General features: G+C 36.5%; 1 protein-coding gene across 1 annotated transcript in view; it reads right to left on the reverse strand.

Moving 5' to 3' along the window:
• Positions 1–230: 230 nt before the first annotated feature.
• The window catches only part of KCNJ6 (potassium inwardly rectifying channel subfamily J member 6), a 100,721-nt gene continuing 76,398 nt past the window's right edge, over positions 231–24,553 (reverse strand). The window contains exon 2 of the mRNA XM_072614982.1: positions 231–1,556. Coding sequence (XP_072471083.1) covers positions 1,234–1,556 — 323 coding nt within the window. The 3' untranslated portion in view covers positions 231–1,233. The remainder of the gene's footprint in view (positions 1,557–24,553) is intronic.

Genomic DNA, 24,553 nt, shown 5'->3' on the forward strand with positions numbered 1-24,553 from the left:
TTGAAGAAGGGGTATGTGTGAAGTGAAGATAAAGAGATTGTTTTTTAGCATTCAAAAACCAATAAAATGATTAATGACTTTAATAAATGTCATTCATGAAATCCTTTCATGGAATCCTATAACTTAAGGTCTAGCATGCCCACAGCTAGCATATCAATTTTCAAAATTTTCCAGTGGTTATGATGGAACCACTTGGACGCTAAAAGTTTTGAAAATTTTTTTTTCTCCAAGCTATTATACTTTAAAGGAAAAGGCTAATGTGAAGCTGTATTAATGTGGGAGATAACCTTATTCCCAAAGAAGCTACCACAGACCAGGTTGGTAGATGAAGGCTATCTTAGAATGATAGCCTTGTTCTAATAAAAAAAGACTAATTTAATAAATATTTCGTAAGATATCTGTAAAGCTGTGGTGGTTTCTTCACTACCTAAGCCCAGCTCCCCTCAGACCTATGGCTTTTTAGAAAGGATCAGTAAAGAAACATTGAGGTGACCTAAATAGCTGCCAGTGTGGTACACTGAAGAGGGCCATGCACCAAAGGGCCAGATAATAAAGGGGGATTAAAATAATTTGAGAAATACAACAGAAATGCCTACTATACAGTGTTTGGTAGGTTTTTTTCTTCATGTAATTACTTCTAAAGTTAGATGTCTAAACCTACTTAAGTTGCACAACTATGTACATTATTTAGAAGGTCTTCACTACAGTACCTGTGTACATGCTGGGTTTTATTACTAAGTGTGAAGAGAAAAAAATTACATGAGGCATATGTACAGTGTCTTGTTAAATTGTAGGTTTTTAACATAACGGCTTTAGAAAGGCAATGCCCATTTTGGCAAGCACATCACCCTATCTGTGAAATTTGCTGGAATATATACAATTTAGAGCTACTCTCTCTACTCACTATAAGAATGATTAGGCACCAGAGATGGCTTTTCATGTTCCAGGTATTAAATATGACCCTCTTTTTTTTTAAGCAACCTGGTATCACAGATCTCATGCACATCTCCAGCTTAAATCTACAAGAATTTGAAAGTATGACAGTCTGAGAGGAGACCACTTACAGAGGCCACTGCTGTTAGGTCTTTGACTGCTTTGTGAAACTCTGTATTTGAGAATGGGCAGGCAGATATTTCACACCTTGAAGATTTTTTTTTAAACACATTAAATGAGGGGAAAAGAAAGAAATAAACAAAGGTTGTATGAGGACAAGGGGATGCTCCACCCAAGATTTTAAACTTTGGATTCATTCTCTAGTTTTGTCACATCACCGTTCCTCTCTGTTTGGTCTTCATGGTTTTTTTCCTCTTCTGTTTCCAGTTCAGCATGATGGTTGAGTTTGCTGGACACAGACCAACTCAGAGGCAGTTCAGCCCGGTTGGATAATTCTGCCAGCTCTTTGGCACTGAGAGATGGTGTGCTGGTCTCATATGTCTCATGAAAGCTGTTGTAATCTACTTCGTAGAAACCATCCTCTAGTGTCAGAACAGGAGTAAAGCGGTAACCCCACAGGATCTCACTGGTTACATAGGAACTACGGGCTTGGCATGTCATTCCTGTGAAGAGAAGAAAGGAAGCTTTAATGCTTGTGAATGAAGGCTTTTCAAGAGAAAGTTAATTTTGGTGAATGAAATTCTAGGTGTGTTTTTCAAGTAAGAAACCTTAGAATAAGAGAAGTCCTAAAATTTTTGAGAAACTATAGTACTAGTCAAATGGAATATTTGGAGGGAAAAATTATATTGTTAATGTTTCCTCTACAGAAGGAACTTTATGATAATTTTCAGAAAAGTGTATATATTAATAGCAAGTTAGCATCATTTGCCACTGTGTGAGAAACATGGAAAGGAGAGTGGAGGGAAAGAGGGGAAAAAGAAGATACTTTTCATGCCTTAAATAACTTTACCATTTATAATCTTTTAAAAAATCAATAAAACCTATGACTATTTTTAAATTCATAAAATGTCAGTTTTATTTTTATAAATAGTAAGCTTTCCAATTAAGTGTTGAATTTAATTTAATTGTGGCCTGTGGGAAGTAAGAAAATTCTGTTGTCCACATTCCTAGGTGATAAGGGTTGTGACCTAGCATGGACAGGTTAGAGGTCAGAAACTAATGAGGAGACTCAAGGAGCTGTGTGAGGAAGGACCTTTCAGAGAGGAGAACAGAGAGTCACAAGGCCAGGGGACTGTGTTGTGGGAGATCCAAAGTTCATAAAACAGTATAAGAAGCCCCATCTTCCTGCACATGTTATAGTCTCCCTGTAACCTAACTAGGGAGGCTACCCATCCATTCAGGGGAAATGGATGTAAAGATTAATAAAAGCTTTCCTGATTTCACAACAGGTATTCTTTATTTAAGATGAGCATGTTTTTCACTGTTAGGTGCTTGTTAGATAGGCTCACTTCTAACAAGCCTGAAACAGAAATATAATCCTTTTACACAGTACAAGTTATATTTGGGACAAATCTTTTAACAGAATGTGTTTTTATTTAGGAAAAAATGACTTGTGGTATTTCAAAGGATTAGATGTTGGAGATAATCTGGTCCAACTCTCTTATTTTACAATGAGAAAAGTGACCCAGTTAAGTTAAGTGATTTGGCTAAGATCATACATGCAACTGGTAAGTAGCAGACTTAGGATTTGAACCCAAGACCATTTAATTCTAAATCCCATTTTCTTTCAATTAACCAGTTAGTATTTTTTTTAAAGCATCTTAGGTTACATCTGTTATCTGGGTTGTGAGCAGGATCTGTGACTCAAAGTGAAATCACTAGGATGTAGAGCAGTTAGGATCATAAACTTCATGGAATTATGTGATGCAGCTAATCAATAGCTCCTGTCATGTAGGCAATTAGAACAAAAATGCTTCTCTGTTTATGAATAAGAAAAGGCTTTGCAGTAGTAACTCAGTCCCTGGCATTCCCTTAACTCATCAAGGCAGCTTCTTGCCTTCTTAGACCTGGCAGATTCTCCATGCTGGCTGTGTTTGCTACGCTCAGGCATGGTCTTCATGGAGAAAAAGGGAGGCAAGGGAAGGTCTTAGCTCTCAATTCAACTAAACTGAATCAGAATCAGCACTACCAACAGGGCAAGAGCCTCATGTCTTATAGCTGTAAAACTAAGCCAACCTATTCTTTTGTAAACCTAGTGCTTGTTTAGGGTCAGTCATTTATAAAACTTTGATATTTAAATTTAGAATGGCTCTAGCTAATTATATTTGACACTGTGAAGAGGAGGATGAAAATGATTTCCTGATTCAAACAAGGACACCAAGATGAAGAATTGATTTATTGCCTTCAGAGAGGGGAAATACTAGCACATGTTTTTGTGGTGGCACAAGAGCTGTGGGCAGTTTTGCAGAAATGCCACTAATGGGATAAGATTGGATACCCTTCCAGACCTCAGAGAATGGTGTGGTAGGTATAGAAAAAAAACAAATAGGGAAGTGGAAATGACAAGGCAGAGTCTCTAGGAGTGAGAAAAACTTCCAGCTCTCTGAAACATGAGCTTAAAACCCCTTTAATTTTAGGAGAAATTCAGACTGATGCTCTGTGTTTTTTATAAGAGAAAAGTTTTCAATTTCATGTTTGTTCATTGTTGTGTATAGTGAACATATGTTGTTAGCAATGCCTCTATTCTGCTTCTGGTTTTCTGGAAAGACTTCCTTTTCTTGTGGTTTGATCTGCCAAAGGAAAAAGGGTGGTGGAGTGAGAGTTTTTCAGCTGAAAGTTTCTAAACGTTCATCTTCTCATTGAAATCTAATTCTGATCAGTTTGGAATGCAGAGATAAAAGAGATAAAAGTCAAGGAAAGGGAAGCACTCACCTTCCCCCACCAGTGGGGATGTATGGTAGGAGAAAACTATGGCACTGAGACAATGTAGTGATTCAGGAATAATTTTTCAAATGCAGATTTCCAAACTGGAAAGGAAATGAATTTTGACTGTTTTTATATGCTAAAATATCCTAGTGAGAGTTTTTAAGGTGCACCTCTCTGGGATTGTTAAAAAGTAGAGATTTTATGGAATTTATATACAACACATCTAAACTTCCCTCTTTTACTCTTTGGAGAGTTAGGAATGTTTACTGCTTTATTGTATCTTGGGAAGGGAGTGATTTACAATTTTGAATTTGTTTTTTTGAACCACCTCTCACACTGAAATTTAATATCCTACTCCAGACTCAGACTACAACCAGAAATTTGGAGAGTTCTATTGCTCACAGAAATTGCAAAGTTTATAACTCACTGTAGATGAAAAGTTAAGGTGTTCTTTGGGAAAAGGACAAAAGACTTTGGGAAGCCTCACCATCATTGAGTTCTGTGAGAGAAACAACTTCTAGAAAGAAGGAAAACCCTTGTGAATGTTTAACCAGGGAAATATATATTGTAATAATTAGGAAATTGGCTTTTTGATTTTTAAAAGATTCAGTTATGTTTTACTTGCTCCATCTGCTAGTTATAGAATGTTGAAAAATAGGGCAAAATAATGAAACAGCAGGTGGTTACCTTTAGACCGGTAGGAAGATGATGAAGCTTTTTAAGTTTCTGAGAGATGATGATATTATATGTAAAGGACTTCTTTCCCAGACCTAGACTCCCTACTTCAGCACATTGAGGAGAGAAATAGTTCTGAAATCTGCTGAGGAAAGGAACTCAGGAGAGACCACACTTTCCCCATCATCCAGGATGAAAGATGGGAGATTGAGACCATTTAAAGTCCTAAATAAATGCATGCTCCAGAGTCTATTTTTATACTAGCAGTTTTTGTAGCTATCTTTGTAGTTTGCTTATAAAATTTGTTTAAAATATTGCATCTAGAAACTAACCCATTAAATATTATGTTGAACTAAATCAGAAGTTCAAGTTTTGGATTCCTAAAGATGGTTGGGGTCATGGAATGGTTGCTCATTACTCCAATTAAAGGGTGTGATGTAGTAGGCCAAAGATAGGACTATGCATATTACTTGGTTTTAAGCAGACTCTGTGTGTGACACAGAGAGAAGTTTAAGGGAATTGTCCTTGGGTTGTGGAACAAATAGCATTGTAGACCATCTAGGGATTGCAGTATGCTATTGGTCAATATTCCCTGTCATGTAGACAGCTAGAAATGAAGGATTTCTTTGTTTTATATGTAATAAAAACCTAATGGCCTTTTCTCAGTCCTCATTGTCCCCAACTTCTGTGTATCCTCTCCCTCTTTTCCTTGATATTTTCTTCTCTATAGATTTTTGGAACACCATTCCCTCTCGGTTCTTCTCTTTCTTATCAGATTGATTTTTCTTAGTTTTCTTTTCTGGATCTTCATTCTGGTCACTGTCAGCGTAAGCCACAAAATGTTGGAAGAGGAACATGACCAACTGGGATAATCCGAAAAGGTCCCTTGAGAAAGTGGCACTTGAATTGAACCTTGAAGGAACATAAAAGTTCCAAAAGATGATCCCTGACATGGAATACAACTTACATAAAGGCCCAGAAGTCAGAGATGAAATGTCTTTTAAGGGGAAAAACAAGAAAGTGTGTACTGTTGGGGACAGGGTAGATACTGTATAATCATCCTGGCTGAAACCCTATTGTGAAGAACTTTAAATAACTGATGATTTTGTATTTTATTCTGTCAGCAATAAGGAGCTACTAAAGCTTCTTGATTAAAGTTGTGCTTTAAGCATATCAGTTTGATGACTACATTGAAGATGGGTCACACAGGGGAGACGTAAGGGTAGAGAAACCAATAAGGAGGGGTTATTGTAATAGTCTAGGAGAGAGGTATTGATTTCTTGAGTTAAAGAAGCTATGGAACGTGTGGTGAGAGAAGGGATATAGAGGATGTGGAAACCTAAAAACTTGGCAACCAATTTGATTTGAGGACAGGAATGAGAAGGAAAAACTGGGGATAATTGCCAGGTTTCAGATTTCTGCGACTGGAAGAATGGAGATGCTCTCAAGAAAGAGGGTAACTCAGAAGAGATTAGGGAGAATCAATAGGAGTTCAGTTCATGCTGAGTTTAGGAGACCTGCAGAATATCCATGGGGGGATGTCTAGCAAGTAGTTGGAGATGCGAATATGATTCTCAGGGAAGATATGGGAGCTTGTTGTATGTATTTGGGATGATGATTGAAACCCAATGAAATCAGCTGGAAAGAGAAAAAGAGAGGGCATAAGACAGCTGGGGATGCACCCATGTAAAAGGAAAAGAACAAGGATGACCTTTCAAGGATGCCTGAGAAAGATAAATCATGTGGATAGGAGAACAGCCCAAACAAAAACCCAGGAGAGAATGGTTGATGGTGTCAAATGTTGATGAAATATCAAGAAGAACAGGGCTAAGATAAGGTCACTTGAACTGATTATCATTTGTGGAGAGTAGTCTTAGGCAAGTGATGGAGTTTGAAGACAAACTGCAAAAACCCGAGAATAATTGAGTGGGAGGTAACAAAGTGGCAATGATAATGGTTAACAGCTTTTTCTAGGAGTCAGAGAGGGATGAAAATAATAAAACAATGGCTTGAGAGGATGGTAAGGTTTTTAAAGATGGAAGAGATCTATCTATTTAAGCTTCTAGGCATCAGGAAAGAAGCCAGTGAATAGAGAGACTGAAAATTAGTTAAGAGGTGTGATTAAAGAAGCAAGTTCCCAGAGGAAATGAAAACGTTGGATTAAAGTCACAAGTACAGCAGTTGGTGTTGGCAAATAGAGGGATCATTTCATCTTCTAAGACTGGAAAAGATGAGAATAGAATGGGGGATGAGGTTAAGGTGATTCTATTTATTACACAACATTACTTCTCTTGATTGATTGTTTTTCCTTTCTATCCAGGACCAAAGTAATAGTTATTTAGATTTCTGGCACCTCTCCTTGCCTTTAAAGCACCTCCCACCCTCTCCCCCAGGAACAATTGGTGAAATAGGATATTGTGTTCAGAGAGGAAATTGAAATACAGGGAAGGATGCCAAAAAGTTGTTCTGCATAGTCTATCTTTTTTTTAAGATTGCTGTGATTTGATATTTCTATAAGATTAGACTGGTTGGTTCTGTCTGAGAAAAGAATTTTTGGAGCTTGGTTTTAGAGAAAAATTGTTACCTTTTTCAAATAATTCCGTCTAGTTAAGTCTCCCCAGTTTTGTACTTGTAAAGTTGATTTTTTTAACCCAATACTTTAATTTAATAACACTTTATATTTACGGCTTCTATGGTTAATATTCACAGATTTAGTTCAGTGTTCTAAACTGTTAAGATATTTTCGGCCTGATTCTGTCATCAAGCAGGCTAACTATCCTTTAACTATCCAGATGTGTCATATGCAATTTGATTTGCATGTCATTCAGTAATGAAAATGGTTAATAGCAGAGGGCCAACTACAGATCATTATATTAAAACTTCCAGCTTATCATTATTAATTCTATTAACACTATGCCTCAATTAACTCCTTCCAACTTGACACTATTAATAATTATTTTTTGCACAGAGCCTTTCTAGTTTCATATCCACCAAATTCTCTAGACCCTACATCTCTATCTTTTTTACAAAGAATGGCACAAGAAACTTTGTAAAATATTTTGTTAACTTGTAGGTAAACTATCATATTTCCTTAATTTACCAATCTAGTCAAAAGGAAATGAGGTTAAACTCTAATGACCTGTCCTTGATAAAACTATGCTGACTCTTTGTTATCACTGCTTCCTTTCCTTCCCACTACCCCCTTATTCTCACCCTTTCCCTGCTTTTTGCTTCCCCATTTTCCCTTCCCCCTTTCATTCTCCTTTTCTCTTTCCCTTTTTTCCCTTTCTTTTATTATTAGTTATTTGGAGCATTCTTTCATGTGGTTGTGAATACTTGACACTTCTTTTGAGAACTATGTGTTCATATTCATTTGATCCCTTTTCTTCTTATCTTAGGTGCATAATTTTGTGCAGAAGTTTTTAGTTTCATGTAATCAGTATTATCTATTTTATCTTTTGTAATAGTCTATTTTCTTGTTCAGTTAAGAGTTAAACAAAGTATTGGAGGATGGTTATTAGTAATATATATGATATATAATAATTTAATAAAGATATTTATTATAATAAGATATAATTATAACATAATTATAATACACTAATGGTATTTCTATAATCATACACTTATTAATTATTTATATATCTTAGATGTTAATACCTGTCAGGGAAAATTGATACAAAGATCCCCCCTATTACAAGTGAGCCTGTTTAACAAGCCCCCAACAGTGAGAAACATGCTCACCTTAAATAAAGAACAATGCCTGTTGTGAAATCAGGAAAGCTTTTATTAATCTTTACATCCATTCCCCCTGATTGGGTGGGTAGCCTCCCCAGTAGGGTTCCAGGAGGACTACAACATGTGCAGGAAGATGGGGCTTCTTATACTGTTTTCTGACCTTTGGATCTCCTGCCACACAGTCCCCTGGCCATATAACTCCATGTTCTCCTCTCTGATAGGTCCTTCCTCACACAGCTCTTTGGGCCTGTGCATTAGTTTCTGACCTCTAACCTGTCCATGCTAGGTCACAACCCTTTATCACCTAGGAATGTGGAAAACAGAACTTTCTTACTTCCCACACCCCCCATTTGAACACTTTCTTTCTTATCCTAGGTGCATTAATTTTGTGCAAAAGTTTTACAGTTTCATGTAATCAAAATTACCTATTTTATCTTTTGTAATTACTGCTATTTCTTGTTTGGTTAAGGACACATCTCCTACTCATAGCTGTGAAAGGCATATGATTTACTTCTCTTGTATTTTTTAAAACAGTATGCTCTTTAATGGTCATGTATACATTTAGAATGTATTGGTATAAAATGTTGGTCTAAGCCTCAATTCTGCTTTCCAGCTAGCAGTTAAAGAAAAAAAAATCAAATAAGGACTTTTTAACTAGCTGATTTATGTTCTTCATTTTACCAAATATTTTATTATTGAGTCTGATTGTTTCTCTCTCAGTTTTTAAACTAATAACAGATGATTTTGATGACTGCTGCTTTAAAATATACGTTGAGTTCTAGACATGCTATTCCCCCTTTATCACTGTTTCCTTTTATCATTTCCCTTGATATTCTACAAGCAGGAGAGAGGAAATTGTGGCCTCAAGGTCCTCAAGTGTGGACATTTGACTGAATCCAAACTTCACAGAACAAATCCCCTTAATAAAAGCATTTATTCTATAAAGTTTGGACTTGTTAAAAGGCCACTACCAAGGAACTAGAAGGTCACATGTGACCTCAAGGCCACAGGTTTCCCACCCCTGTATCTAGACCTTTTGTTTTTTTCAAATTATATTTTATCAATTTCTATAAATTATCCTCTTGGTAATTGATTCATATCGCATTAAAGTATAAATTAACTTTGGTAGTATTGTCATTTTATCATATAGGGATGACCTAGCCATGACTATTCTTTTATCTATTTAAACTGTTCTTTATTCTTTCCAGGACCTTTATTCCTTTAAGGAGATTAAGTTCCCAAATTGAATCTATACAAGCCTTTTGTGTGCTTTGGTAGGTTGTTCTCCAGCTATTTTATGTATTTTGTAGTCATTTGGAATGAAGTTTTCCTTTCTATTTTTGCTTTTTGGGTTTTGTTATTATTATGTGCTGATGGTTTTTGAGGGCTTATTTTGTAGCTTCTAACTTTCCTGAAACTATTAATTGTTTTAACTCATATCTTTGCTGATTCTCTGGGGTTTTCCAAGTATATCATTAGCAAATAGGGATAGTTTTATCTCCTCTTTAACTCTCTTTATACTTTTGATTTCTTCTTCTTGTCTTATTGTTGTTATTTATTATTTCCAGAGCTACATCAACAAATATTGAGGAGAATCAACATCCTTCCTTCATTCTCATGTTTATTGGAAAAGGTCCCCTTGCATCATCCCCATTGAATATGATGCTTCCTTTTGGTTTTAGATAGATGATTATAATATATATACATATATATGTACATATATATGTATATATATATATTTTAAAAGGTCCCTCTAGATCTACATTTTATAAGATTTTTAGCGTACTGCTTCACTCTATCAAAGGCTTTTTCTGCATCTATTAAAATAATTATGTGGTTTTGGATGTATTGGTTTTTAATATGATTATGTTGATTTTTTTTGCTAATGTTGAACCATCCTTACAGCACTGATATAAAGCCCACTTGGCAAAATGAATAATTTCTTAACTAATTCCCTGTAGTCTGTTTGACTGGATTTTGTTTAAAACTTTTGAGTCAATATTCATTAATGATATTGGCCTAAAGTTTTCCTTCTGTGTTTTATCTTTCCCTAGTTTAGGTACTAGGAGCATATTTATTTCATAAAAGGATTCTGGTTGATTGCTTTCTTTCTGAGTTTTTGAGTCTAATTTGTGGAGTATGGGTACTAATTGGTTTTTAAGAGTTTGATAGAATTCTCCTGTGAGTATTTCATGATCAGCAGTCCCCTGCCTCCAGCTTCATTTGGTCATTCCTTTACAGCTAGATTTATTTCCTTTTCTGAAATCATTATTTAAAATCTCTATCTGACCTTCTGATAGTCTGAGTGTTTTATATCTTTGAAAGTATTCTCTTTTTTTATTCTCAATTGTGTTAACAAATTGCTGTGCATAATAGATTCTGATTTTTCTTTTCATTTCTTCTGGTTTTGCTATTTCATCTTGCTTAGACTCTTGTCTTATCCTTGTAGTTTCCTTGGGGGCTGCATCTCAAAGTGTCTCAGCCTTCTGTCAAGTTGGGCAAATCACACTTATCCAGGCTAGGTCTTGGTCCCAAGTGACTTTTGTTGTGGGCCAGAACTGACCTCAGCTAGAATCTAAACTCTTTCCTTCATGCTTAGTGGAATGTTGCACACTCCTCCCCCATTCCCCCAAACTTCATCTCCCAGCATACACCCACAGTGTCCTGCCCCAATGTCTTGCTCCCTCTGTTCCTCACTTCTCTGACCCAGCACTGGAAGTACAGAGAGTTACATGCTACATCTGCCACATAGTTGATTTCTATAGTTTGGGTGCCTGAGGCTCTGGGAGGGGAGAGTGTATATGAGATTAAGCTCTATTTCATATATTCTGTTCCTTTCCCTCTGTTCCTCTGCTTTCCTGCAGAGGTCTATTGCAGTAACAAATACTGCTTCTATGGATCTGTCTGTCTGTCTCAGAACTAGCAAGCTTCTGCAGCATAGACTGCTGCCACAGTGCTGACTGAGACTTCTAAAGACTGGAAAAGGGACCATGGTACTGGCTTTGGCTTTGTTGCAAGTCTTTGGGTTGGGTTTTGTTCCAAATTCTTCTTTTGGGGCCTTGAGTTACATCCTGTAGTTGCTTTTTAAGTAGCATAGTGGGTGATAGGGAAGGGGTGTTAAGTGAATTAGCGTAGGCATTAGTTCACTTTAAAAAAAAAATCTTCTTTTACATTAGACCATGGAGGTAGATGAAATTGTTTTATCTTCGGTACATAATTTCTGTTTTAGAGATGTTTGAGACTATGGGGGGAGTTAAGAAAAGGTTTAGTCCTCTGTCTTCTAGTAATATGACCCAAAAGTCCTTCTATTATTTTTCTTTCTAGTTGTCACTAATCATCACTTTAATAATATATTCTAGAGTTTTGGCAGGCATAGATATCAATCTCACTGGTCTATATTTTTGACATTCTACTTCTTTCCCCCCCTTTTATTTCCAGTGGGATTCCAATCTGGAATCTTTCCTAGTTTCACACTTTCCAAAGATCACAATGGCTAACCTATCATATCTGTCAATTGTTTTTATATGTAAGTCATTTGGGAGGACACTGTAGAGTCTTGTGAACAGTGATCCACAGAAACACCTCTAGAACCTAGTCCCTAGGTATGGGGACCCAAACTGCCAGTTCAGACTGGAATTGGGGGAATGAGGTCAGAGGGAGTGCTAAATATCTTTAAAATCTTAGTTGGTCATTAAATTCTCTATGTCTTTTCAGATAAATTCTATATTTCCTCCTCACTGGAATTGTTTTCCTTTTTGTCTTGAGAATTTCATTTTTGAGCCTTTACCATTCCTCCTAGGCTGGGTAGTCAAACAATTTTCTTTAACTCTTTCCAAGAACAGGTGCATGTACTGCAACTAAAACTAAACAGATTGTTTTGCCATTGTTAAGCCAATATTATTGATGCCTCTAGGTCATGGTAAAATGAAGAAATAACAGGATGACAGTCATATATATATAAATAAGTGCTAAGAAATATCTGGGCCTGGAGTCAGGAAGACCTGAGTTTAAATCTAGCCTCAGACACTCATTAGCTGTGTGTCCCTGGGCAAGTCACTTACTCAATTAACCTTAATCCACTGGAGAAGGAAATGGCAAACCACTCCAGTATCTTTGCCAAGAAAACCCCATCCTGGGTCAAGAAGAGTTGGACACAACTGAATGAATAAACAATATAGAATTCCATTGTAGATTTCTCTGGTAAGCTCTCTTGCAGCCTATCTATATGCATGTATATACTCTGGAAGCTTCTATTTTCCTCTTTTTAATAAACTTTATTCTTCCAAGAATTGTCTCCACATAGGTTTATTTCAAATCTAACAATATGATATAGTCAGCAGAATTTTTAGGCATTGAGGGAAAGGTGCGCAAACTCTCCATGGATATGAGACACTGACTTTTTTTTTCTCTCCCAGGAATATATCATCAGTGCCTTAGTAGTAAAGACCTGTGAAGACTTTGAAAACTAGTTATTTTAAATTGGAAAATGACCAGCATAGGCTCTGGAAATATGGGAAGCCCAGCATGTTGCAGTGTTTTCTCTCTCTTCCTCTACCTTTCTGTATCTGGTCTCTGTCTTTCTCTCTCTTTCTGTCTCTCTTTCCCGTTTAAGGTCTCCCTATCAAGTCTGGAAAGTTGATACTTACTAAAGGCTAGATTTGCAGTGGCTGAATGAGGGTTCATCTGAAGAATGCAAGCTGTTTTATCTATCACAGGGGATTTTTAGAAAAACCATCTCCAGAGTAAATGGATTATTGGTATCCTTGAGATGATTATTATGCCTCCAAAAAACTTAAGAATGAGTTGGATTGGGATGGGGTGGGACCGAGATGGTGGAGTGAAATCAGTAATTTTGCCTAGTTTATCATTGTAATGGCAAGTAAAATAGGATCTTTTGCTGTTTTCCTTTTGGTATAATCAAGAAGTATAATGCCTCTATTTGAATGTGACCGAGGAGGATCTTTCCCATCCATTGATGGGCCTGCCCTTTGTGGGAAGCTTGATTCGGGGAGTTGTTTTGTAGGGGGATCCCAAGTACTCTTTATTTTTTCTGTTGAGGCACTGGGTCAGAGGGTTATGCTCTCTGGCTCAAAAAAGTTTATAAATACTCTGAGGATGGGGTTTTACTTTGGGGCTTACTGAATAGAAGTGTTGTTTGACCAGAAGAGGACTCTGGAAAGCTGCTAAGGGGGGGTGCCCCCCACTTTGAGAAACCCAGATGTTTCCTTTCTGATAGAGATGTATGTATGTTAATGGTCAGACATTTTGGAAACATGTCTGTTGACTTTTAATTTCTCTGTATTTTCTTTGAAGTTCAGGGTGTTGACTCCCCTTAACTAGATGAATGATATATGTGCTTGGTTAAAGGATTGATTCATGTGCTTGATTAAAATGATTATTAACCCTTCAAAAATTGCCTTTCCTTTTATGAATGCAGATCTAAGAACCTGTGGTAGGAGGCCCCCCTGTGTATGTAGAGGTGCTTCCTGATACAATCACCCTACCAAAAATCTTGTAAATTCTCATTATCTGTAAATTTCTTTGAAGACTTGCCAAATTCTTTCAATTGTACTTGCCAGTTTCTCTTGATCAGTAGCCTTGTCAAGGCTATAAAATCTTATTAGCTCTGTGAAGGAAGGAACTGTAAGAATGTGCCTTTTCTCATAATTGACTTCTACAACAGAATATGTTTAAGCTAGAAAATAAGCATGTCAAATATATGTTTTTTGGAAGAACTTTGTATGTACTTAAGTAAATGTTTTCATTTATTTATTTACTGACAATTTATTTATTTATTCATTGTCAATTGTTATTGCAAAAACAAGAAAAAACAATTATACCATGCTTTAAGCTGTGATTAGTGAAATTTGCTTTGTTAGGTGAAATCTCTTGAGATTGTAATTTGTTTTGATCTGAGTTTTTAATTCAGGTATAATTATTTTGAATTATTTTGTCAGTATGTGAATTATCATGTCAGTTTTCTACCACTATATACCAGTATATATCATTATATACCAGTATATCTACCATTCAAGGGATATTCCATGAGTTGCTGAAAGGAAGATCCATCTGGAATATGCTAGAGATAAATGCATATACATGGGCAGGTTGAGAAAGCCTTACAAAGGTAAAGGCAAGAGTGTCTTGTTGCAGTTTCCCTACTGTGCTATTTCTATTTTGAACAGGAATATTTCCCACCTAGTTGAATCTGAGTCTAGCTGTGACAGGTTAGACTGTGACTTTAAGCTTAGGCCTGAGGAAATAGTCCTGATATTATTATAACCACATCCTTCTTCTTTTAAAATTTTAATATTTTATAATGGATATTTTAATTACAATAATCATCCCTGAACTACTATGGTAGGATGAAAATATGAAAGATTGTATTCCTTGATTTTACTGTCCTGAATTTATGACCAGTAATTGTCAACTTCCTAGCCTAGGTGATTTAGACCAATCAGTTTTTAGACTTGCTATATCCTTGCTCATCGGTTTATATAATTCATGTAAAAGATTATGTCTGTGCAGGATTACATATGAATTTAATAAGATGAGGATAACATATATCCTCAAAAGAGTGATAGAATAATGATATGATATGACTAGATGTAGAAATTTTAATTTTTAGTGGATTAGTAAATGTCACTTTGGAGAGAAACAAGATTAGACTAGTTTCCCTTGAAACCTAAGACATTTGTGTCTGACTTTCATATGTTTCTTATTGGGTAAAAGAAAATAACTTAAAGGATTTGGGATAAATGTAATTGTTTCAGCAGCTTTAGCATTTCTGCTATTGTGCCAGTTAAAAACAAAAAAGGCTAAGTAAAGATAATGGTCTTAAATGATATATTTTAAATTTTATTCTATGGGAATAGAGTACTACCAAATTTCTTTCACGTTTATTTGGATATTCACAAATGCTCATCCATACAAATACCTAAATAAACAGGCTTTGAACATTTATATAATTAATTATCTTTTGTGATTGTCTATCAGATTTCAAGTTGAATTGAGGATTTCACGTATAGAATTGTTTTAATTAGTGATCGTCATTTTTAAATTACTTTTTTAAAATGAAGAGATAAAGAGGAAGCATCTTTCACAAAACAAATTAACTACTGTGCCTGCACATATGTTACATTGTACATATATACATATGCAACATATATATAGGGAAAAGAGAAGGAAAATACTTGTGGTTCTAAGAATGACCAGAAACAGAGCCCCTTGTCAAATCACCTTCTCAAAAGTTGAGAAGAGCTTAATGAGATTTTTAAAGCATTAACTAGACACTCTGCAAAATAAAGGCTATGAAATACTGTCATTCTCTATAAGCAATATATTTTTATGGTATTATAATAAAAGTTAACAGTCCAGTAGCTTACCTGTCCACACAGACAGATGGACAGTAATTATAAAATTCTTTGTCACTCCTTTAGTAGAAATTGGAGCTTGCAAATGGTCAAAGATCCTCTCTTTGGTACATGAGGCTGTAGTACATGAGGCTATCCCTTATATGAAATAGTTGGGTATAGGTTTATTAAACACATAGGTCTTTCCAATCATACAATTCTAAAGCAGTCACCTTTAGGAATTTGATGATGCTCATATGTTAAGTGGACTGGTTGTCCAAAGCATTTCAGAATATAAAAGTATAGTTAAGTGGATATAAAATTAAGTTTGCAGGATGGTCTAATTACTTATTTAAAAAGTCAGTTTTTTCAAATTAGGACAATATTGGATATTTACTAATAATTAAGAATAGGTTTTAATATTGCAACTTTTTTTAATTAAAATGTCAAGTCATTAAAAAACAACTTTTTTCTTATTTCATGAGCTGTTTTTCAGTAGAAGACTGACTTTTTCCCCCTTTCTAGTTAAGCACTCTCTGTCTCTGATTTCCTTCATTTTTGAAGAGGATCACTGACATTATAGGGTCATGTCCTCACTAATGCATGAATTAGATTTAAGTGAAGCAGAGTTACAAAAGGTTATCAGCCTTACTCTGTCTTCTAGACTCTTCAAAGTCCAGTGGGAAGACAAAAGTCAAGAGGATTGTAATGGTAATTTAAATGGGAAGATCTTTCCCATTCAATAATAAGCTCATGTGACTTGCTTAAATCACATGAAAGCAAAAGTCCCATGTGATGGGAGGAGCTTGCTGAACGTGTGGAACAGGAAGAGTGGAGCAGAACTGAGAGGAAGTTATTGAGAGCATTTAGGGCACAGGGAGAGAGAGGACACAGGCAAATAGGCTCATGAGTGTTTGTTTGCGGGAAGGCCCCAGCAAGGTGGGGGGAGGCTTGAGAATGGCTTTGTCCCCTGTAGCGATGATATGTATTGACTTCTTTGGCTTTCTGGTGTTGGAATTTGGCTTTCTGGTGTCTGAATTAATGTTTTTCATCTGCGTTTTATATGGAGAGTCTGTTATACTTTGTGATTCTGAATTACGCTGGCATATTCATAGTCACCCTTGGTGCTGTGAATATTGCCTGGTCAGTACATTTGGCATCATGAACAGAATCGCAGGGTATAAAATCTCTATTTGGAGGCAGAAAAGATTTAGAAGAAGAAATGGATATGCCAGGATGGGAGTATTTACTGTATTCCTCCCTAGCAAGGGAATGGGCTAGAAGCCCTGGACCCTGTGAAAGGTGGGAAGCAAGGTTACAGGAGGGGAACCTAGAGACTTGGAAAGGTGTTTGCAAGGAATACCAATAAGACCAGGAAAATAGCTGGCAAGATAAGTAAGAGAGGCTGGATTTTATCAACAGGTTACTGTATTGTGTGTGAAAGCAGAGAAGAGCTGCCGAAGGTAAAAATTCAGATGGAAAAACAGTTAGCTAGGCTGAATGGGAATTCTCAGCATTTAGGCTTTCCTTTAAAAGGGGGATCTCAGGTAGAAGGAAAGACTGTTCATTTAGCTAAGAAGAAGTGGAAGGCTGGCAAAAGAAGTGTGCATATGATCTTTGTACAGACCCAACCTAGTTACCATGATGATTGCTGTCAGAAGAGTGCATGGGTGGAAAATGTCAGAGTTGGAAGATGAAACAATGTTGCAGTGGGGGACTTCTAAGGCTGAAGCTGACCCCATATTAAGGCAAAAAGAAGAGAACCATGCAGGGAACACAGTGTTGAGGAAGATAATTGAGGATTTTACTCAAGAGAAGGTCAAAGATATTTTGTGTTGGTTTACCCAAGGGAAGGGAGAATTGTTATTGTTGTGGATGATGAGAATCAGTGATGAAGGAGTGAATGAAGAGATATTGTGTATTAAACAACATAGAATGGATATACCATATTCCATATTATCCACAAACATCTGGGTTAATTGAAAGAATGAATGGATTATTAAAAGAATAGTTAAGGAAATTAAGTTCTAATAATTCTTATCAACACTGGAAAGATAATTTGTTCATTGCTTTATGTGATTTGAATAATAGACTGTTGGGAGGCAGTACACCTCTAGCCAGAATGATGACCCTAAATCTGCAAATTAGAAAACAACAAACACATAAGATCCCAAATGTTGAGTATTGAACTGTGGGGCCAGATGTTCCAGCACCATGTCCAGGGATATCTGGTTTGGCAGGATATGATTTACATTATATAGAGGACTTTTAGTTGTATAGGAAAGAAATAAGAACAATCTCTACTGAAATATGTATTAGAATCCCAAAAAATCATTTTGGATTAGGATTAGCAGCTCAAGGAATACATGTATTGACTGGAATGATAGATTCTATTTATCAAGGAGAAATTATTGAAGCATTCCAAAATTTAGGTGATGGACTGATACAGTTTTGTAAAAATGATAGAATAGTTCAAGTGATTATTATTCCTTGTGAAACAAGACCACTTGTGAAAACTGACCCTCCTTCTGAAATAACTAACAGAGTAACTGAAGAATTGGGTTCTACTGATAGAATAAAATCTGGAATTAAAGTGGGGGTAAAACAGAAACCAGATGATGTTCTGAAGTCTGCAGAAATTATAGTACATGGGAAAGATAATACTGTAACTGCTCTTTATTCAGGAGAGGATGATCACCTCTCCTTTTGGAGAGGCAATACCAGTTGCCTACCAACCTATGCAATTAATATGAAAGATCTTGGGGCCGAATGTAATAGTAATTTAAATGGAAAGATCTTTCTCATTAATTAATAGGTCCCTATGATCTGCTTAAATCTCTTGGAAACCTGGGTCACATGTAGTGGGAGGAGCTTGATGAAGAGGCAAAACAGGAAGGGTGGAGTGGAACTGGGAGGAAGTGAGTGAGTGGGGTCAGGTCAGAGAGGAAAGAATACAGGTCAACTGACACAGGCCCAACTGACAGTTGTGACAATTGACAGTGAGAAGGCCCTGGCTGAGGGAGAGGAGGTTTGAGAATGACTTTGCCCTGTGCTGTGATCATGTTTATTAACTTCTTTGTCACCATGACAGATTTGGCTTTCTAGCTCTGGGATTTGGCTTTCTGGTGTATAAATAAATGTTTTTCTTCTGACTTCTATAGGGAGAGTCTTTTATATTTTGTGATTGAGAACTACACTGGCATATTCATAGTCACCACCAGTGCTGTGAATATTGCCTTGGTGATACAAGGAGCTGGAGAAGTATTGATAGATGGCATGGATTGCTTGAAATTTATAGGTATCAATTTCTGAATTGTTTTGTATAACAAGCCTTTGGAGATTACAATATGGAAGGAGGTAACAATATGACTAATCTGTTAGCTTTGGCTACAGAAAGTAAGGATACTGCTGCAATAACCAGTATCCCACTGATTCTATATGCCCAGTGGAGATAGACCCTGGTATTCACTTAGGGACTGTATAAGAAAATTAAAGGAGGAGGTAATGAAGATTGCCATAATGATCGGAAACTCAGGTGCATACTATGATACCCCCTTAGTAGTTTCTCATAGGAATATAATAGTAAAGATGACTCTTTCTGCAACTAGTTTTGACTAATAATTTGGGAAATATGAAACCCTCTTTCAGAGGTGCTGGACAAGATTTCACAGTTAAGTGACTTAGGGGACTGGGGAAAAGATAAATTTCTTCAATACAGAAGAGTAAATAGCCAGCAGATTCAAAGTCAGAATAGACTGACAAGGAAAAAAATGTTTACTGCTGTGTTGAAAGCAGGGGTAGATTTTGGAAGCATAGATGTTGTTCCAGCTAATGAAGTATACAGAATATACCAAGAAAAGGGAGTTGATAGTAGATGGAATAGAGAAGTAAGAACTGCCTCTATAGATCCTCCTGAAACCTTGTATCCAAGTTTGTGACACCTTCAGGAAGAATAGGAAATTTGCCAAGCCCCAGCGCAGATTAAAGAAATATACAGACAGGATTACAGACCCCATATCAATTTGATCATATACTGGAAAAATAGATCAAATACTACAACTAGGGCATTAATAGATACTGGGGTGGAGTCCTCCCTTATATATGGAAACTCTGATAAGTTTAAACATGGAACTCCTATCACCATCACAGGACTGGGAAGGGCTGAAATATCAGCCAGACAAGTCAAACTAACAATGAAAATTGGACAATTAAGAAAGAATACACAGTGGTAATTGTATCCATTCCAAAATATATCATTGGAATTAGAAAATTAACCCTGAAAAGATTCAAGGGTCAGCTCAAACCATGAAATTTTAGTGTATACAATGGAATAAGAGGCTGCAAGAGATTCTCCTGCAAGCCCAACAAAAGATTCAGTATTTTTCTATCTCTACCAATAAGAAAGAGGCCCAAGAGTTTATGGTATTATTTGGATATCAGTGACATCACATACTGCATCTAGGACAAATTTTGAAGCCCTTATATAAAATTAGTAGGAACAAAATATGAATTTGATTGGGGCCTTGAGAAAAGTAAAGCTTTTGAAGAAGTAAAGGCTGCTATACAATTGGCCCTAGATTTATAGCCTGTGCAAAGTGGCCTGGTGGAAGTGACTGTACAGGATGAATATGCAAACTGGAGCTTATGGCAAAAACAACAAAGCCGAAATGTACCCTTAGGATTTTGGTCTATGAAACTTTCTTCATCTGGAATTCAATATACCCCTTTTGAAAAGCAGTTGTTAGTTGCATATTGGGCTTTGCTAGAGACTGAACAACTGACTTGGGGCCTAGAATTCTGATTATGATCTGGGTAATGAGTACTCCAGCTTCTCACAGAATTGAACATGCTCAAGAAGCTAGCATAATTAAGTAGAAATGGTATATTCAAAATAGATCTGGAGCTGGAAGAAGTGGAGTTTCTGCTTTACATGAATCTATAGCAAACATAGATACTGAAGGAAATGATACATTCCCTGAATCAAAGCACAGTTGATATAGTCCTTGGTGAAATGGAATGAGGGATAAGATGGATTAACTGAAGAACAAAAGAGACATACATGGTTTACTGATGGGACAGCAAAATATTTGGGCCACAAATGACGTTGGAAAGAGGTACCAGGCAGACTTTGGAAAGTACTGGAATAGGTGGAAGTAGTGAATATGCTGAACTTCTGACAGTACATCAAGCTACCAAAACAGAACAAGGAGGACAGTATCATATATTCACTGATTCATGGGAGATAGTTAATGGGTTAGCTACATGGATGCCCATGTGGAAAAATCAAAATTCGAAAATTCATGGCAAACAAATCTGGGGCAAAGAATTATGGGAAGATATATGGGATGTTTCTTTGGTTACTAATTTTTCAGTTTTTCATGTAGATACTCATATGGCTCTCACCATGCCAGTGAGTATGATGCACATGCTGATTGACTAGCAAAGACTGCTACTCAATATATTGTTCCTACTTTGACATCAACTGATGATTTAGTATTAGCAAAATGGGTCCATCAAATGGCAGGCCACACATAAGGCATAAGACTGAGGTATTAGTATCTCTCATTCATTGTTAAAACAAGTAGCAGAGGAAAGTTATATATGTCAGTTGGAAAAGAAACAAACTATTCCTCGGGTAGTAACTGGAGAGATAGCAAGGGGAAAAGTACCAGCCTAAATTTGGCAAATAGATTATATTGGGCCCCTACCCCAAAGTAAAGGATACAAATTTATATATATATATATATATATATATATATATATATATATATATATATATATATATATATATATATATATATATATATATTTGTGTTGACACCTATTCAGGTGTACTAGTGGCTTGTCCCTATAAGAATGTGACCCAGAAAAACACCTGTAAAACTCTAGATATCTTAAGTCTATATTATGGAATCCCACTGCAGATCCAAAGTGATAACGGATCACATTTGAAAGATAATGAAATGAAGAGATATTATCTATTAAACAACAGAGAATGGGTATATCATATTCCATATTACCCACAAGTGTCTGGGTTAATTGAAAGAATGAATGGGTTATTGAAAGAACAGTTAAGGAAGTTAAGTTCTAATAATTCTTATCAACGTTGGAAAGGTAATTTGTTTGCTGCTTTGCATAATTTGTATAACCGACCATTGGGAAGAAATACACTTCTAGCCAGAATGATGATCCCAAATCTGCAAATTAGAAAGCAACAAACACATAAAATCCCAAATATTGAATATTGGCACTGTGTCCAGGGATACCTGGTTCAGCAGGATATGATTTACATCATTTGGAGAACTTTAGGTTGAGTAGAAAAGAAATAAGAAAAATCTCTACTGGAATGGGTATAAGAATCCCTAAAAATCAATTTGGACAGATATTACCTAAATCAGGATTAGTAGTTTGAGGAATACATGTATTGACTGAAGTGATAGATTCTAATTATCAAGGAGAAATTATTGTGATATTCAAAAATGTAGGCGAAGAACTCATACAGTTTTGTAAAAATGATATAATAGTTCAAGTGATTATTATTCCTTGTGAAACAATACCCCTTGTGTTAACTGACCCGCCTTCTGAAACAACTAGCAGAGGAACTCAAGAATTGGATTCTACAGATAGAATAAGATTGGGCACTAGAGTATGGGTAAAGTGGAAGCCAGATGATGTTCCAAAGGCTGCGGAAATTATAGTGTAAGGGATGGATAATACTGTAACTGTTGTTTATTCAGGAGAAGTTGATTACCAAATTGTACCCTTAACTCATACATTCTACCGTGAATGAGGCTATGATAGTGGGTTCATGGACTCCAGAAGCATGGCTGACCCTGTATCTATCCTGCTTCTGATTACTGCCTCTTTGTTTCTTTTTTTATTTTTTGTCTGTTAAACTTGTTTGCTAGATTTCTTCTCTGCAGGCTTAGTACCCTCCACTTACAGATGCTTGATTGTTTAAGCCAGATGTCTCCCCTTGTCCACAACTGTGATGTATCACCACTGGATCTGGCATCTACCAAGCTCCAGATGCCAGCTAAAGAACTGACCTCTTGAATGGGACCTCTTGGGGGTAGGGACAGCTCTATGTCCAATTTCAGTAGGAAGTAGCTATAAAAGAAGAGACCTTCACTCCTTACCCCAAGATTTTAGGCCCCATTTGTTTGAAGAGGGAATGATAGGGTATTTGTGCTCAGGATGTTGTTTTATGCACTTATTTTGTGTGATCCCTGCAATGTTGTTGTAAATTTCTATTGACACCAGTTCCCTAAGATATTGTTTTATATGCTTATTTTCTATTATTCCTGTTACAATTCTGTTGATACCAGTTGCCCCACCAACCTATGTAATGAATATTAAAGACCTGGGGACTGAATGTAATGGTAATTTTAATGGGAAGATCTTTCCTATTTATTAATAAGCCCATGTGACCTGTTTAAATCACATGGAAGCGTAAGACACATGTGGTGCTAAATGAGTGGAACAGAACTGAGAGGAAGTTATTGAGAGCAATTAGAGCAGAGAGAGAGAGAGGAAACAGGCTCATGTTTGTTTGTGGGAAGGCCTCAGTAGTGTGGAAGGAGGCTTGGGAATGGCTTTATCCCCTGAAGTGATAATGTTCCTAGACTTCTTGACTAGTATGATGGATTTGGCTTTCTGGTGTTGGGATTTGGCTTTCTGGTGTCTGAATAAATGTTTTCCCTCCTTTGTATATGGAGGGTCTGTTATATTTTGCAATTCTGAAGTACGCCAGCATATTCATAGTCGCCTTGAGTACTGTGAATATTGCCTGGGCAATACAAGGACTGACCATGATATGGGATGCAGTGAATGACCTTAGCATCTTTGATGTCCAAACAACCTCTAAGGACTCCACAGAGTCTACTTTAGCTGCCTTCATGGCCCTTGAAACAAATTGTTCTCATCTGCCAGGGGAAATCTTCACATGTCTGGGGTAGACACTCCCATAACTCACCAATGGGTTTTAGGTCTGTGGGTTGCCCTCAACCTGGTTTACCTGTCTGCTGACACAGTTTACCAAGGTGTGGCCACTGCATATGCTACAACTTCTTGGAACCACAGATGACAGTTGAGTACTCTGGTAGATACCAAAGGTGGATGAACAGCCTGGAAAAGTGTTTGGCAAGCCCTAAAACCAAAGGTGCTAGTCTTCCTTGAACACCTCAAACACCCCTATCACCGATAAAAAAGAGAATTATTTTTACAGTCATGTCCTCAGGGAAATTTTTAAGGATTTTTCTAGTCTATAGATAGCTTTATCCATATCACATACACCAGTATATAGAAAGAATAAATGATATGTGAAAGCTAAAACTCTCCAAACTTTTAGATGAGTTATAAGTAACTTAATTTGATGTTCCTTTCATAGCTCTGATATTTATAAGGTTAAAAACTAACTGGAAGGCTGATGGGTTGTGGTAGAACCAAGAATAAAAGACATGTTTCCTAACTTCCAGGTCAACATTTTTCTCATTCTAACAGGTACCTATGTGAGTTTGCTCAGGCACAATGAATTTTTTTTTCTCCTTTAAGATCTCCCCTTCCATAATTCTTTCCATGATTATCCTAAGATTTGTCATTCTGTGACATTATACTTTCATCTTACCTTCAGACTAAGTCATTTTGAAGATTTCTTCTGGCACTAAAATCTGTGATGCTCTTTTTCTCATAAACCTCTACTTCAATAATATAATGATGATAATATTGACATGGTTACAGGGGAAAGGGCATGCTAAATATGCTGTTCTGAAATCCACAGAAAATAAATATTCATTGTTATTCGGTCATGTCCAACTCTTCATGATCGCATTTGGGTGTCGTTGGCAAAGATAATGGAGTGGTTTGCCACTTCCTTCTCCAGCTCATTTTGAAGATGAGAAAACTGAGGCAAACAGGGTTACTGACCCACCCACGGTCCCACAACTGGCAAATGTCTGATGTTGGATTTGAAC

Source organism: Notamacropus eugenii, chromosome 5 (genome assembly GCF_028372415.1).
Source record: "Notamacropus eugenii isolate mMacEug1 chromosome 5, mMacEug1.pri_v2, whole genome shotgun sequence".
Taxonomy (NCBI): domain Eukaryota; kingdom Metazoa; phylum Chordata; class Mammalia; order Diprotodontia; family Macropodidae; genus Notamacropus; species Notamacropus eugenii.